The sequence below is a fragment of the Panthera tigris genome, chromosome C2, assembly GCF_018350195.1.
Source record: "Panthera tigris isolate Pti1 chromosome C2, P.tigris_Pti1_mat1.1, whole genome shotgun sequence".
NCBI lineage: Eukaryota > Metazoa > Chordata > Mammalia > Carnivora > Felidae > Panthera > Panthera tigris.
This window is the reverse complement of record NC_056668.1, coordinates 110,801,150-110,818,257: the sequence shown is the minus strand read 5'-3', so window position 1 is coordinate 110,818,257 and position 17,108 is coordinate 110,801,150. Positions and strand designations below refer to the sequence as shown.

General features: G+C 37.6%; 1 protein-coding gene across 14 annotated transcripts in view; it reads left to right on the top strand.

Moving 5' to 3' along the window:
- Nucleotides 1-17,108, top strand: part of MBNL1 (muscleblind like splicing regulator 1) — a 205,467-nt gene that overhangs the window by 171,239 nt on the left and 17,120 nt on the right. For 12 of the 14 annotated variants that reach the window (XM_015539324.2, XM_042956898.1, XM_042956893.1 and 9 more), the window contains 4 exons: nt 1,961-2,161; nt 14,356-14,613; nt 15,802-15,855; nt 16,763-16,916. In XM_015539324.2, the coding sequence (XP_015394810.1) occupies nt 1,961-2,161; nt 14,356-14,613; nt 15,802-15,855; nt 16,763-16,916 (667 nt within the window). The remainder of the gene's footprint in view (nt 1-1,960; nt 2,162-14,355; nt 14,614-15,801; nt 15,856-16,762; nt 16,917-17,108) is intronic. The other 2 variants (XM_042956892.1, XM_042956891.1) reach the window with 1 other exon arrangement.

Sequence of the window (17,108 nt, the reverse complement as noted above, 5' to 3'; positions counted from 1 at the left end):
ATCAGAGGTATTACTTTAGGCCACTTCATTAGGCAGGAGGCAGCGACCTGGCAGGGCAGCTAACCATGGCATTCAAACCAACACGTTTGGAAGCATAATTACAACTTGAAAATATGAGTGGAATGTATGGTATATTGTTTCTTCTTCCTAGTGAATCAAATTATGTATGAAATATTCTGTTTTCCATGGTCTTAATAAGAACGTGTACAGTAGCTGCAAAAATTCTGTCCTAAAACAATTTGTGAAGTCGAGAAAAAAGTGCATCCCGTAGGACAGGGATTTTCAACCTAAACACTACTGACATTGGGGCTGGATCCTTCTGTGTTGTGAGGACTGTCCTGTGTGTTGCAGGCCACTTAGCAGCATCCCTCGCTTCCACGCATGAGACGCAACAGCGCCCCCAAGCTGTGACAATCAAAAATGTCTCCAGACATTGCCAAATGTGCCCTACAAGGCAAAATCACCTACGCAATTGAGAACCACTGCCCTAAGAAAAAGAGAATTCTTGAGTTCCATTTTACCCTTCTAAATATGGGGCAAGTCAGGGCCAGCCTAAATAAGGGTGTGTGTGTGTGTGTGTGTGTGTGTGTGTGTGTGTGTGTGTATTTTAAACATTTCTTTTGAGCTATGGGAATTATCCTTACATCTTAATTATATAAGACTTTATTCCAAAACTCTCTTGAATACTATGTAAACTCAGCGTTCATCTAACTTCTTATTTCTATAGGAGGGAAGAATTAGCTACATTCTAATGTCCCCTTCATTCTAAATAATTTGTCCACGATTCTGTTCCTTATACCACAGGGTAAAGAAAATTAATTGTTAAAAAAAAGTCCCTTAAAAAACAGGATCCATTTTGTCCGTGAGTTTTTGTATTTTGGAGACAAACGTTATTATTACACAAAGTATCAAACTTCAAGAATTGAAAATCTATTGAATTAGGAAGCTAAAAGATACCACCCACGGGCAGAAAATTGTTGAGCTAGATTATGCTTTAAAAACTGGAAAAGCAAATCACTAAAGTAGATTTCAAGTAAATTATTTAATTCTACTTAAGAACAGATATATTTTCTGATATGCAGATCTTCATATCACATCCTCCTATATCCATTAAAGCATTTCTGGCAGAAATTCTATCTTGTCACAAAATACCATGTGTATTTTTTTTAAACCGTGTAGCATTTCTTTAGAAGTTTTCTGTTTCAGACTTTCAGACATTCAGAATGGCTTCTCCCTAGTAAGGTAAATTCTTCGTTAAATGTTTCACAGGAGTATGATAAACTGTTGGAATATTTACAGTTTCTTTGGAAGAACCTGCAACAAGTGAATATGCCAAATAGTTTACCTCGTGTGTTCAAGAGAAATGGTGTCATCATCATCTTTCACACGTCCCATGAGATTTATTTCCAGTTTATATTGACTGTGAAACTCTGTTATCCTCTGGGAGTTCTGCTTTATTTATTCCAGATAATAGGACACTTGCAACCCATTAACAGTTGTAAACAGATCTCTCAAGTTCATCTGACATAGCAATTATGAAATGTATTTCTTAGACAAGTTTCTAGGATTTTATCAGGATAAAAATGGAGATTAGGTGACCCCAGGAAGTTTCTGTATTGAATAATTGATCTATTATTCAAAAAGAAATTACAAGCATTATGGACACCAAGTTTCAAAATCCCAGCAGAAAATTTAATGGGTAAATTACCTATTGTATTCTAGAAAAGCATTGATTTGAGGAATGCTTATTCAAGAAACATTCTTATCCTGAATGAGAGTAAATAAACATAGAATTAAATGAAAAGAGGGAGGGCGGAAAGGAAGGATGGATTATGGATGGATGGATGGATGGATGGACGGACGGACGGATGGATGGATGAGGGATAGATTATATAATGTAGAATATCAAATTTGAGCCAAGACCTGTATATTAAATTTTGCTTTTTATTTTATTTTTCAGCCAATGTTTTCAGTTGCACCAAGCTTAGCCACCAATGCATCAGCAGCCTTTAATCCCTACCTGGGACCTGTTTCCCCAAGCCTGGTTCCAGCAGAGATCTTGCCGACCGCACCAATGTTGGTCACAGGGAATCCTGGGGTCCCCGTGCCTGCAGCTGCTGCGGCTGCTGCACAGAAATTAATGCGGACAGACAGACTTGAGGTAGGAATGCTTCACTGGTTCCTTTATGTACTCCGTTCTGATTTTCAGAGTGTGCTGCTTGTTTACTTCTTCCACGGCCATAAAGGTTAAACAATATTTGAAGCAGAGATCTTGGTTTGGTGTTTGGAGCATTTTGCGAGAATTTAGGTATGCCATATTTGACCAGTGAAATGATTACGAGAGCCACAGCATCTGTATGTATAATAGCGGATAGGAACTTGGACTCTGGGGTTAGACCACTCGTTACTTCATTGGACCTCAGTTTCCTCATCCTTAACATGGAGATAATAATGGCCCTTACCTCCAGGAGTGTCTGACACACGGCAAATGCCTGCTAAATGTTGGTTGTTGTTGTTGCTAGTTAGAACCACCAAGGGGCGCCTGGCTGGCTCAGTCCATTAAGCATCAGACTTTGGCTCAAGTCATGATCTCATGGTTCCTAGGTTGGAGCCCCACGTCAGGCTCTGTGCTGATGGCTCAGAGCCTGGAGCCTGCTTTAGATTCTGTGTCTCCCTCTTTCTGCCTCTCTCCTGCTCGTGCTTGGTCTCTCTCTGTGTCTCAAAAATAAATAAATGTTAAAAAAAATCTTTAAAGAAAAAAAAGAACAACCAATTCTGTTCATCCCCTGACACTTTGTTCTCATAACGATTTGCTCAGCTACTATCTATAAAGCATTTTAGAATTTATTATTGGGAATTTCCTCATAGGCCTCACAGTATTTTGGTTGGAATAATAGCAAGGCAGCTTTGTTTGTGAAATGTGCTCTTATAAAAATGGTTTAAATTGGAAAGCGTATGATGCTCCAAGTCTCAGAGTCGAGGATGATCAGATCTATATGCTTTGCTGTTGCTGCATGAAAAAGAAATTAAAGAAGTAAATCTTACATTGAAGTGGTTGTTTCAGAATTGGAGCATGGCTATAAATTAATGGATTTGGTAAACTTCAGATGAAGAAAACAAAATGGCAACATTATTGTACATTGAAACTCTAAAACCTGGCATTCATGTTCAACTAAGGAACAAAGTGACTTTTTCCTTTTCCTCTGGTTAGGATGAGGCAGTAGGTAGTTGGGGCCGAGAAGTTTTGGTTACTAGAAGAAGTTACTAGTTACTAAGAAAGAGGCAAAATAAGGCTGTTGTGTGACCCTAATTGACCCTAAATCAGTTTAGCAGGAATTTATTTAATAAGCACCAGTTTCTCGTTGGTAGGGCTTTACTGCATTCATTGCAAAAGATCTCAAATTTCAAGGTAGTGGGAACCGCCACCACCTTTTTTGATGGTGGTAACAGTAGTTGGTATTTACTGGGGATTTAGTCTACCAAACACAGCATCAACCCATCACATGCATTGCATCGTTAACCTTCAAAACAATCTGCTGAGGAAGATGCTGTTAACTCCATCTTATAGGGCAAGAGATTTAGGGGAAAGCTGTGGCAAAACTTCCTCAAGGTCATGGAAAGGATGCTCCAGTTGGGTGTGAGCTCAGAGCTCCATTTTTAAACGCTGTTTAAATCTCTCATTCCATACAAGTGATAGTACAGAGAGGAAGCAAGACATTTTGGCGCCCGTATGTTCTTTAGAGTGTATTGTTTGTTTGCACGTTTACCTTTCACGAAAATTTTGGGAAAAGCTACTGATGAAGCCGGTCCCGTAAGGACAACTCCGAAAGGACGTGGAGACCTAGTTGCGTGCCCTCTGTGGACCAAGGACGGCTGTGTGCTAGAGACACACTTTGACTTGTGGGTGCTCGGTCGTTGTGCAGTTGCACTTGCTCATTATTTAACTAATGCTGTTTTCAGGTAACTTAGGAGGCAATTTAGGAATTTTAAATATTTAAAAAATCACTCGATGCTTAACGTGTGAGTCACCTTCCCCCTCCCCTGATCTTTCTCAAGCAAACCCTCGGTTCATAATGCATAATTGTTGATTGATGGGAACCAAATAGGCAGTCTGGGATGACCTTTAATGAATTAGTTATTGATAGGAGATGATATTTAAGAAGCTTAAAAATCTCTCTTTAAATCTCCTTAAAGGCTGAGCTGTGTGGTCCGAACTCTTATAAACTAATCCGACCATAGTTTTAGGTAGTCTGTAATTGGTTATATTTTGATTAGTATTTAATTTAAAATAAGTACTTTTGGGGCACCTGGGTGGCTCAGTCAGTTAAGCATCTGACTTCAGGTCAGGTCATGATCTCACAGTTCATGGGTTCAAGCCCCATCGTCGGGCTCTGTGCTGACAGCTCAGAGCCTGGAGCCTGCTTCGGATTCTGTGTCTCCCTCTCTCTCTGCCCCTCCCCCACTTGTGCTTGCTCGCTCTGTCTCAAAAATAAATAAACACTTTTAAACAATAAAATAAGTACTTTTATTATTAGTTCTGGAGTTTTCTTGTGAGGAGCTACTTTGTGTATTTTGTCTGTCTTCTGCTACAGTGACAGCAGTTGGCTGCTGTGACATGACTGTCATTTCCTTTTAACCCAAATTCCTCTTATCTCAGTGCTTGATAGTGGTAGGGCAGCGTCCTGTCTTATTCTGGTTAACAGGAGCTGCTGCCCTGTCACAGTTACAGTCTGTTAGCATATTGCACTGTGAAGCTAAGGGGCATGTCGTTCTGCTTGGTGCTGTGATTTTAGACACTCCTGTCTTGGGGTTATTTCCTCTCACGCTAACTGCACAACATATCGCAATCCAAAAGACATGGCAGTAAGTGCACACACTTATTTACCAGTTTGCCACATGTGTAGTTATTTCGGTTTAAATCTATATGCTCTTGTTTTTGCCTCTTGGAACTCTGAAGTGCGTGTTTGAATTTTGAGTTCCTTTTAAGGTGAAAAAAGTTTAAATCAGTTTAAATATTGGCCAACTGTTCTTGCCACTTCTTTCTCTCTTTCTGCTCCAAATTGTTAGACCATAAGGAAATTAAAAATACCATAGATTATCAGCCTTCTGGTTCTTCTGTTTGGGAGAACTGACACATATTTACAGCACTCACTGTGATACTACAAAAAATGTTAAGTCGAACAACAGGAATCCAAGAATTAGTGTTAGCAGTTTTGCTAATTAGATGAGTAAGCTTGGGTCAAGTTTCTGATCTTTTCTGAACTTCATATTCCACACATATAAAATTAGGGGATTGTACCAGATAATCTGTAAGATCACCTCCAGTTAGAATATTCTAGAAGACATTTAAGTTGTCTTTTTGTTTTTAATGCCAGCCACAAGTTACTGAAAATTTTATTTAAATATAACATTCAAATAAGCATATTTAAATACATTAAATTAGTTTAAATATACAAATGTATATTACATGTTTTATTAAATATATAGATGTAAAACACACATCAACTTTATATCAATATCCATATTATCTATCTTTGTTGGATACCTTTTAAGAGACTTTGTAGCGGTATACTTTCTATACTGTAAAATTCGGTATTCATGGTTTTCTCTAAAGAGGAGCAAATCTCTTAAATATTGGTCACTGAAATGAGGCTTTTAAAATTACATTTTTAACTTTGGGATACTTTTTTGTAATTTGCAAGCAGCAGTTTATTTTCAATGCTTGTTTTAAGAAATTGTTGGGACGCCTGAGTGGCTCAGTTGGTTAAGCATCCAACTTTGGCTCAGGTCATGATCTCACTGTTCGTGGGTTCAGGTCCCACGTTGGACTCTGTGCTGACAGCTCAGAGCCTGGAGCTTGCTTTGGATTCTGTCTCCCTCTCTCTCTGCCCATCCTCCACGTGCTCTCTTTCTCTCTCAAAAATAAACAAAAATTAAAAAAAAAGAAATTGTTAAAATTTATAGGTACTAGACAGGACTGAGGTTTTCAGTCATATCCTTACTTTATTATCAAGAGATGGTAATTAAGAAATTATTGTTCGACTTATTTTCATGATAACACAGTAATTTTTATGGTGCAAAAAGGATCCATGAATGCATTCATTCCCTCGTTTATTCAACAATATCCAAAGAACTACTGAACATCTTTCAAGTAAAAAAATACTTGTGAGGAATACCTTTGAAACCTTTCAACGGCTACCAATAGCAAGAAAAGATCCACATCAGAATATTGCCATACTCACAAATGATACCCAATAACTTGTTAAATGAATAAATGAGCCAGTCAACCAGTTAATTAATTAATCACAAAAAGATGCATGCCCTTATTCAGAGTTTAGTGTAATCCAACAGAGAAGATAACACAGGATAAATTTTTAACATTTGTTAACATTCTCCTTGGGAACATGTTTACATTTTGAGCATTCCAGCTACAAAACATGGCATCTTGTTCTTGCCCTTAGTCCTAGAGCCGTGGTTTCCAAGTTTTAATGGGATTAGAGTCACATGGGATGATCGCTAAAAATGCAGGGCCTCATCCCCATAGACTGATTCCGTAGGTCTTCCTTCACTGGGGGAGTCTTTTTCACAAATCAGCCAGGTGATCTTAAACACAAATAGTCTGTAAAATACTTACTCAACAGGATGCCAGCACCTGTTATTTAAGGCTTAGCTTTTCATCATTTACCTTATGTACAGTTATTTGTGACTCAGAATTAAAAACCTTCCTCCTCCAAAACACTTAACATTCTACATTTTGTTAGGTTGCTAAGAACGCAGTGCACATAATGAAATAGTTCAAGTAAACTGATAATGATTAAGGTTGTTTATACCACCTACTAGTATTAATCAAACAAAAAACTAATCCACTGACCTTACATTTCAGAGGCTGACAAAGATATTAGATTGCTATTTGGTTATGGCATCAGTTCTATATCAACAGTCTATATTCCAGGAAAGATGGGCACACCCCTTGGCTTCTGATATTTTTCAGCTGGAATTTGTTTGTTCTAGAATAGATTATTCTTGGGGCGCCTGGGTGGCTCATTCGCTTGGGTGTCCAACTTTAGCTGATCTTGCGGTCTGTGAGTTCGAGCCCTGCGTCAGGCTCTGTTGCTGACAGCTTGGAGCCTCAGGTTCTGTGTCTCCCTCTCTTTCTGCCCCTTGCCCTCCCCCCATTCATGCTCGCTCGCTCACGTGCGTGCTTTCTCTCTCTCTCTCTCTCTCTCTCTCTCTCTCTCTCTCTCTGTCTCTCAAAAATAAACATTACAGGGCGCCTGGGTGGCTCAGTCGGTTGAGCGTCCGACCTCAGCTCAGGTCACGATCTCGCGGTCCGTGAGTTCAAGCCCCACGTCAGGCTCTGGGCTGATGGCTCAGAGCCTGGAGCCTGCTTCGGATTCTGTGTCTCCCTCTCTCTCTGCTCCTCCCCTGTTCATGCTCTGTCTCTCTGTGTCTCAAAAATAAATAAATGTTAAAAAAAAAATTAAAATAAATAAATAAACATTACAAAAAGTATTTTCAAATAGATTATTCTTGTGCTGAAAGTTTTATTCTACTGACAGAATCATGACGTGAGTGTCTAATTCAGGCCACTGGATGCTGAAAGCTTCTACTACTTATTGACCCAGAAGAGTCCAGTGACTTTTTTCATACAGGCATAAGACAATATGGTACCTATTGACTACATATAAAAAAAGAGCATTTAGAGCTAAATGAAGGTCAAGTATTAGTGGAAGTGATGCCTTGATTGAGATTTTTATAGGTGTTTAATGGATTTGGCATGATCCATTGCATATAGAAGACCTTCGATTCAAAATAAGATTAGAAAAGCAGATACTTTTTTAATAAGAGAAGCTTATTGGTAGGATTCTTTTAATTTTGTATTTTTGTGGAGGGTGTTTGGCTGCTGCTTGTATGACTTTTTAACTTCTCTAGAAAATTACTAAGAAATATTGAGAGTTTTGTGCACACAGGTCTAAGGAGTTTTGTTTTGTTTTGTTTTGTTTTTAAATCTGTACTAAGGCTGTAGAATGGCTCCTTACAATGTAGTCATATCCCCATTTAAAACATCTAGTCTGTCAGTTACTCTCTGTGACTAGTTTGAGTTTTGTTTGGGAGATGAAGAAGTTGTAAATTGTTTAAAATAAGTTAACTCCCTAAGCTTAACCACTCACTTTTGCTGTTTGTCTACTAATTGCTTCCTCCAAATTAAATCTAGCATTTCTCTGGTTTCATTTATTTAGCAACAGTGGTAAAAGTAACTGTTGACTTGAGCATTTTGACATATTGATGACCTTGTTTCAGAGTTGTATTTTCCTGTCCTGTTGGTTTACGTGTTTCTCATAGGAATGAATAAATGAAAACCTGAAAATGGAAGGATTTTTTTACTTGGTCAGTTTGATTTTTTTTTTAATTACATGGGGTAAAGTGATAAATTCTGAGCTGTATTATCTGTAGAAATATGCTTGTGTTCTCTGCCCTAATGGTATAACGAGGGATTCTGCCCTTTAGATTTCAAAGACATCTCCCATTTGATCTTAACAGAAATCCTCTGAGGTAGCTGACGTAGGTGTCTTTTTTTTTTTTTTTCATTTTTTTTAGAAGGAGGAAAATGAAGTTCAGATGGGCCAACTTTGTACAATTATTAGATAACATTGAAAGTAGGTATCACATCATCAGATTTCTTTCTTGGGAATTTAATTATACAATCTACTGAGATCATTGTCCATAATCACCAGAATTTTAAAATGTGAAGATTATAATCCTTTTTGAGGTAAAAATACGGATAATTTTTTGGCATTAGATTATATACTCATGACCATTAATGCTGTGGTACTTTGATAAAATCATTGTTTATCCAGTATTCCTTTTTAAAATTTTTTTAACGTTTTTTATTTATTTTTGAGACAGGAAGAGACAGAGTATGAACAGGGGAGGGTCAGAGAGGGAGACACAGAATCTGAAACAGGCTCCAGGCTCTGAGCTGTCAGCACAGAGCCCGATGCGGGGCTCGAACTCACGGACTGCGAGATCATGACCTGAGCCGAAGTCAGCCGCTTAACCGACTGAGCCACCAAGGCACCCCTCCTTTTTTAAAGTTTCATATAGCTCAAGCTTCGTAAAAAATAAAGTCTGTGATGCTTATTGTTGAACAATAGGTACATATATATGGAAGCTCCTTAAGTATTAATATATATTTATATACAGTGTTGTATGTTATATGATATTATATGTATAAGCTCCTTCATATTTGTCATTACGTTTTAAATTGACTTCCCAAAATATTAAAATAGTCCCTGTTCCCTATTGTAATAAGCTCTCTGTTCCTGCTTTTGAAAGTTGTTTTCCAAAAATGACTGCCTTAAATATGGCGAGCACAAAACATACTACTTCAAACAGATCTTTCTTTAACGAACATGCAAATGACTGTCCCACCTTGAATAAGTTCAGACATTGGGATTAATGTCTTTAGAAGCTCAATGCCTTAACTTGCAGAACATTGCTGAATTTAATAATAGTTATAAAACCTGTTATTATTCTGACCATTTTGAAATAGGTTTGTCACATTCATAAAAAAACTTAGAGGTCAAATAACAGAACTATTTATTTTAACCAGATTTGTATTGTGTGTTTTCAGCTAATCTATACATTATCTTTCTTGGTATTCATGATTCCATAGCTGGTAAATGTAGGAACTAAGTAGAACCCACAATTTCTGATTCTAAACTCTATTTTCTTTTCATTATACCACTGCTGTTTAATTAACAGAACAAAAAAAAAAGTTAACATAGAATTAAGTCATATTCCTTTGGGAATTTTTCTAAGTACTTTTGATTTTTTTGATTTTCTAAGTACTTTTAATTTTCCATAATTATGGAATAGATGGTTCTGGAAATGGATTTTAATATTTATAAGTGTTCAGTGAGGGGTACGTGGGTGGCTCAGTTGATTAAGTGTCTGACTTCAGCTCAGGTCATGGTCTCGCGGTCCATGAGTTTGAACCCTGCGTCGGGCTCTGTGTTGACAGCTGAGATCCTGGAACCTGCTTCAGATTCTGTGTCTCCCTCTCTTTCTCTGGCCTCCTCCACTTACACTCTCTCTGTCTGTGTGTTTCAAAAATGAATGAATGTTAAAAAAAATAATTAAAAAAATAAAAGTGTTCAGTGAATATCTTCCATTAAAATGATGGCTTTTAATGTAAACACAACCTCTTACCTATTTCGTATGAAAATTTATAAAACTTATCTGATTTATAAGACAAATCCTGCCTTAATGTTTGTAGAGTAAAAGATTCAACATTTTTTTGATTGAAACACATTATGTGTTTAGCTAAATAGCTGGAATTATTTTAATCTGTTTGAAAACCATTTACCAAACTATAAAAAGTGCTTATATTTTTTGACTCGCTAATGCCATTTCTGCAGATGTAACTTTAGAAAATGATTTTTAAATGCCTATGTTCATAAATATATCCCTTGCAATGTTATCTGTAATATGAGAATATTGGAAATAATCTAGATGATCTCTGCTAGAGTTACCTATATTCTGCACATCTGTTTGATGGAATTCAATGCAGCCATCAAAAATGATCACTCTAGACACTATATTTTAGTAAAATTAAAAAAATGCTTACATGCACTGTTGAACAAAAACAGGTCACCAAGTAGTAGCTATACCATAATTATAACTATTCGAAAAATGTGTGCATGCAGAAGACTGGATTGGAAAAGCAAAAAGAACCACAATGTTGTTAAGGATTTTCAAACTTAATTTTACCTGTTATGTTTTAAATTCTCCATACGGTAAATCCTACAATTTCTTATCCTGATTTGAATTCCGAGATTAAGTTTATTGAAGCTTGTCCGCCAGTTATAATTTGCTAATATGAAACCACACCTAAGATATTTCTTTTGAAGATCAGTATAGTCTAAAGTTTTCTTGAGTTCCTCAGAGAAACCAGGCCAAACTCAAATTCAGCAGTCCAGGGATGGATCCTGTTTTATTGGTGATGATTATTAGAGAAAAAGGTGTTTTCAAAGCGCTGGGAAGTTTGTTCTGTTCAGGTAGGTACCAATGATATAGACACACATCCAGCACTTGGCAAACCCCTCTGGCCCCTCTGGTATACAACTCTCAGCAGTACAAGTTTTCACAGGAGATTTTCCATCTTTTTTCTTTATTTTTTCAAGGGCAAAAATAATGGGAGAACAGCTATCTCAGTATATTTCTTCTGTTCCATTTCTCATGTCAGGAGCACTTTAAGTGAGAAAAAAATAAAAACAAGTAAAAAAAATGTGTATCATACAAAAGCAGTTGACAACATTCTTTGAAACTTTGAAAAGGTTAGTTTTAGGACAAATTCTAAGTGGAATGCTAACTATCAATTCTTCTTAGATAGACTTAAAGTTCTCCTGAATTGCATCTTGCAAGATACAAAGAGTAGAAAATGATAAGAAACCACTCCTTAACCTGTAGGAACCACACACACGTATAAAGCAGATGGACAGGAATGAGAAGGTGTATTAGAAAGACCATTTGTAGAAGCACGTGGGTGGCTCAGTCGGTTAGACCTCCAACTTCAGCTCAGGTCATAATCTCTCAGTTCATGAGTTTGAGCCCTGTATCGGGCTCTGTGCTGACAGCTTGGAGCCTGGAGCCTGGAGCCTGCTTCGGATTCTGTGTCTCGTTCTTTCTCTGCCCCTCCCCACCTTGTGCTCTCTCTTTCTCTCTCTCTCTCCTAAATAAATAAAAACATTAAATGAAGACCATTTGTATGCAATCTGAATGTAAGTTTATATCACTGAAAATAAAAATAATGTTGAGACAGAAAGAGAAATAAAAAGTCAAAATCAGCCCAGCACCCAGGTTGTTATTTTGGGAGAATGACGCTCAAATTTCTGGCACAGGCATGCCTAAGCCTACTTGTTTTGGGAAAATAACAAATCTTAGATTTTAATAGTTCTGAAAAAGCTCACCTTTGGATCTTTCTTGTCGGTATGGCACAGAGTAAGATAAATTGAAAGACAGGGTGTTAGTTCACCTGCTGCCAGGTTCTTTGTAAGTACGTTCGAGAAAGCAGGAATTACCGGAGAACTCACCCCAGAAGTGTGCAGTCACATACAGTTTTCTATTGCATGAGACTACACTGACGTAGATTTGCTTATGTGGAAAAACAGCCTTTTTGTTCATGTGATAGTCTAAATTTAGCATCAATTTCATATACATACGTGAAAAGTTTTTATCCTCATTTAAGTGTGTCACTATTCCAGTCTATTCTGATGAGCCTAATTCAGTAAGTGTTGGTTAGGGACTGGGGATTTATGGTGTAGAAAGCTTTGCCACTGACACTGGTGCCCAGCCAGCGTGGAGGACAATAGTTCTGGATAACGGCTTAATCACTTTCAAATTATCAACTCCTGGTTATCCTTGTTTTCTTATGTTCAAGAAGACAAATGCAATGAGAAAAAAAAAGAAGAAGAAGAAGAAAACGGCTCTTCTGTAACCTCCTAAGTCATTTTTGTAGTCTTAATTTCTCTCAGAGTGTCCGGCCTATAGCATTTATTCAGTAATTTTTTTTAATTGAAGAAAGTGAATGAGATGATGAATAAAGTTGGCTCATTGCTGTGTATGTGGAATACAAAGCTTCAGCTAGCTTGAGGTCTAAAAATAGTGCAAGATGTCATTTATAATGCTGTTTTAAGATGTGGCATGATACAAATTATAGTGGTATTTTTTAAAAGAAGCTCTTTGCTCAGTAATGGGATATGAATATAATAGAGAAAATTACCTAGAATTAAATGGGATCATTTTATGTACACATATCCAAGAAAACCTGTGCCTTTTAAATCATAACAGGGTTCCCATTTCACTTCCTTGCTGTACTGCAAAATAAAATGCTTGGGATCTGTGTATTTTCTGTTTGTGAGGAGATAACATGAAAAATAAAAACTGTTTGTGTGAAACAAGAAGTAGGAACATGAAAATAGTAAAAAGGACATTCTGTGTTTTAGATGGCCCTCTTGTGGTAAAAAGGTCACACTATCCCAGATGAAGACAGTGCTGGCAGACTCCTGCTTGGAGCAGCCCTCATGACAAACTTTAATAATAAGAGTCAAAATGGAGCAAACACATGAGAAATAATCCATTTGCACCCTTTCCCTAGGGACTCCATCCAAAATTAATAGGTATAAAGCAAATAAACAAGAATCTTTTTCCATCTGCTTTATATAGCTACCAAGGATCTCTAAGGGTTAAAAAAAAAATTCTTGGAAACATTTGACTACAAAGCTATAAGATTTTACTCTTTATACTTGTAAATAATTTCAGATTCTCACAGCAGTTGCAAAAACAGAACCATGAGTTCCTGCCTATCCTTCTTACCCAAATATTAACAACTTGCATGGCCATGTTCTCGCTTACAAAACAAATTAGTACTGATATTCTGCTCTTAACCAATTTAGAGACCGCCGTCAAATTTCACCAGTTGTCCTACAAACCTCCTCTCTCTGACCCCGGGATCGTTCAGTCTCTGACAGTTTATCATCGTTATTTGCCTTTCATGGCCTTGACACTTCGGAAGAGGACTGATCAGTTCTTTTGTAAAACATTCTTCCATTTCAGTTTGTCCAATATTTCCTCATGATTTTTGCCTTAAGATGAAATTGATTGTCAAATTGGTTTCCATACAACACCCAGAGCTCATCCCAGCAGTGCTCAATGCCCATCATCCACCCCCCTCTCCCTCCAACCCCCCATCAACCCTCAGTTTGTTCTCAGTTTTTAAAAGTCTCTTATGGTTTGGCTCCCTCCCTCTCTAACTTTTTTTTTTCCTTCCCCTCCCCCATGGTCTTCTGTTAAGTTTCTCAGGATCCACATAAGAGCGAAAACATACGTGACTAAATGCCGGTTATGCATTCTCGGCCGCGATACAATGGAAGTGATGCGGTGACCTTTTTTTCCAGTGTGTCCTACCAATCAGTAGATACACAATGCCATTATGTCTTCTTACTGGTGATCTTCATGTTGATCACTTGCTTAAAGTGGTGGCTTCACTGTAAAGTTACTCTTTTTCCCTCGGTAATTAATAAATACATCAACCTAGTATAAATTAGATGCTTTACCATAATTAGTATTAAATTAGTATTAGTATTTTCTTTCTCACAGAAATTTTACTGAAATGGGGCTATAACTTGTGCACCGGAGGAGGAACTCTTCAAGTTATTTTGTGCTTTTTTTTTTTTGCAAATGGTCTTTTCCCCTTTCGCGTGTAGCCCTCTACCACCTTTAAGTTAAACTCTCCAGAAAGATCGCATTTGCCCACGTTGTTGACCAAGTCCCATGCACTTAATGACCTCCTAGGTATGTCGAGAGTACCAGCGTGGCAACTGCAACAGAGGAGAAAATGATTGCCGGTTTGCTCATCCCGCTGACAGCACAATGATTGACACCAATGACAACACAGTGACCGTGTGTATGGATTACATCAAAGGGAGATGCTCACGGGAAAAGTGCAAATACTTTCATCCTCCTGCGCATCTGCAAGCCAAGATCAAGGCTGCCCAATACCAGGTCAACCAGGCTGCAGCCGCTCAGGCAGCAGCCACCGCAGCTGCCATGGTGAGTAGAGACATCAGCTCTCTCTTTGTTAGCAGTCAGTACAGCAAACTGAATGACTAGATCTGACTACAAGCTATTCATTTATTAACCTTAAATTTTTTTATTTTTATTTTTATTTTTTTGCTGAAGATATGTTTGTTCAGGTATCCCAGACAATACATAATGAAGTTACCGTTCACAGAAGTGAGGGTAACTCCTCAAATGGTTCAGATTGCTCCTACCCTTGGCCTAACTCTTAATACTCTGTCTTATTCTGGATATAGGGTTTCTAAAATTTCTGCTTTGTAAAGAACACCTGTCTCCTCTCCAATTTAACGATACTGCCATTTTCAGTCCTCTTATTTTTCTGTGTGCCATCTAATCAGCCATTGTTCTCCTTCGGTGTGTTCTTTTGCACATCAAGGCTCTTCTCTACATATATCTTGCTTTTAACAATAACATAATCTAGAACTGTTTAGGAAAGTTGCTGAAACAAAATTGTTTTTAGGATTAGCTACCAGATTTTGAACAGTGTGCTATCTAGATCATCTTAAATAATATTGTGGCATAAATATAATTGTAACGCTAGAGAACCATGACTATGCCATTACATAGAAAGGAGAAAGACAGCAGTACTCAAGGAAGAAATTGGATCATTTAGAACAGAAACACCTATATTCTGAAGGTAAATTTTAATGTGATCTAATAGCTGATTTTAATGAGTCCATTCTTTGTTCTTTGCTTAGCTGTTTTAATGTTGTCCTTTTTTTTACATAAATATATAAAAGACTTAATCATGAAAATAGTCATAAAAAACACTGTGTGGTTTTCACAGCACAGTAAAATAATCACGAGAGAGGTCTTTTCTGTGTTTGTTTATGGATACTTGAGCAAAAATACAGAAGGCAGACTCTCTCCTCCTCTCTACCTTTCACTCTTTTTTTTTTTCTGTTAGAGTATCTTGTTTGTAATTAACTACAAAGAGGAGTTATCCTCCCAATAACAACTCAGTAGTGCCTTTATTGTGCATGCTTAGTCTTGTTATTCGTTGTATATGGCATTCCGATGATTTGTTTTTTTATTTGTTTTTTCTCACCTACCCAAAAATGCACTGCTGCCCCCATGATGCACCTCTGCTTGCTGTTTATGTTAATGCGCTTGAACCCCACTGGCCCATTGCCATCATGTGCTCGCTGCCTGCTAATTAAGACTCAGTCGGCTGTCAAATCACTGAAGCGACCCCTCGAGGCAACCTTTGACCTGGTACTATGACCTTTCACCTTTTAGCTTGGCATGTAGCTTTATTGTAGATACAAGTTTTTTTTTTTTATCAATTTAAAAATATATATTCCTTTTTCTGTTATAAAATTGTAAAGTACAATGAAAAACTGAGTGTGGTTTCCTGACAAAATTAGTGGAAAGACTCTACTGTGAGTACCTGGACGGATATCATACAATGAAAGATTCCGAAAGCCCAGCAGCCCACATTCAGTTTAACTACATTGTAGAATGTTCTAGTGAAATACTTTAAGGACATTAAAAATGTATTTTTGACTGTATATTTATGTACCTGTTTGGTTAGCATGGCTTTAGTGATAGAATTATTTATTTATTTTTTTTAATATTTATAGTTCAGTGTTTAAGAAAAAAAAAACTTGCATGCTCTGGGACATTTGCATGTGTAGGTAGGTCTGGTGGGGAGGAGATGAGTGGGGTGAGTTTTTATTTTACCTGTTCTGGTCACTCTGTACGATTAACTATTAACATTGCTTATACTTGTCAGTCCTCATGGAGCTCGCAGTGCAGCTTTTCTTCTTGCCCCAAATCAGTGGCTTCTCACAGAAAGCCTGAAGCATTATGGGACTTAAAACACTTTAACACATTATAACATGTGCTCTCGTCCTAGTGGGTTGTTTTTTTGTTTTGTTTTGTTTTGTTTTGGACAAAAATAATGCTTCCTTTAAAGCTTTTATCTTGCTTTTTTTTTTTTTTTTTTTTTTTGATCCCCTTTAATTTTTGTTGATTGGAATCCCACCCCACCCCCCGGGTAGTTCAGTGCTCTGCTGCTTGCTTGCTCATGCTTCCTAACAATTTTAGCCTTCAACTGATTTTTCTTTTTTCTTTTTCTCTTTTTACTGGTATTTGTTTTTTATACTCATTCACTAAACAGGGAATTCCTCAAGCTGTACTTCCCCCATTACCAAAGAGGCCTGCTCTTGAAAAAACCAACGGTGCCACCGCAGTCTTTAACACTGGTATTTTCCAATACCAACAGGCTCTAGCCAACATGCAGTTGCAACAACATACGGCATTTCTCCCACCAGGTAAGGGGTCTGAGCTTATTCATGAACGAATCTGGGGAGCCGCAGATAGATACGCTGGGAGAGCAGATAAGCCAGGCCCCCCGTTTGCCGTTAGCCATAGATAGTTGGAAGGTAAGGTGGTCAGCAGTAGCAGATGAACTGAGGTATCTCATGTGGTTCTCCTTAAAAACTAAGAATCTTAGTGTAATGAGA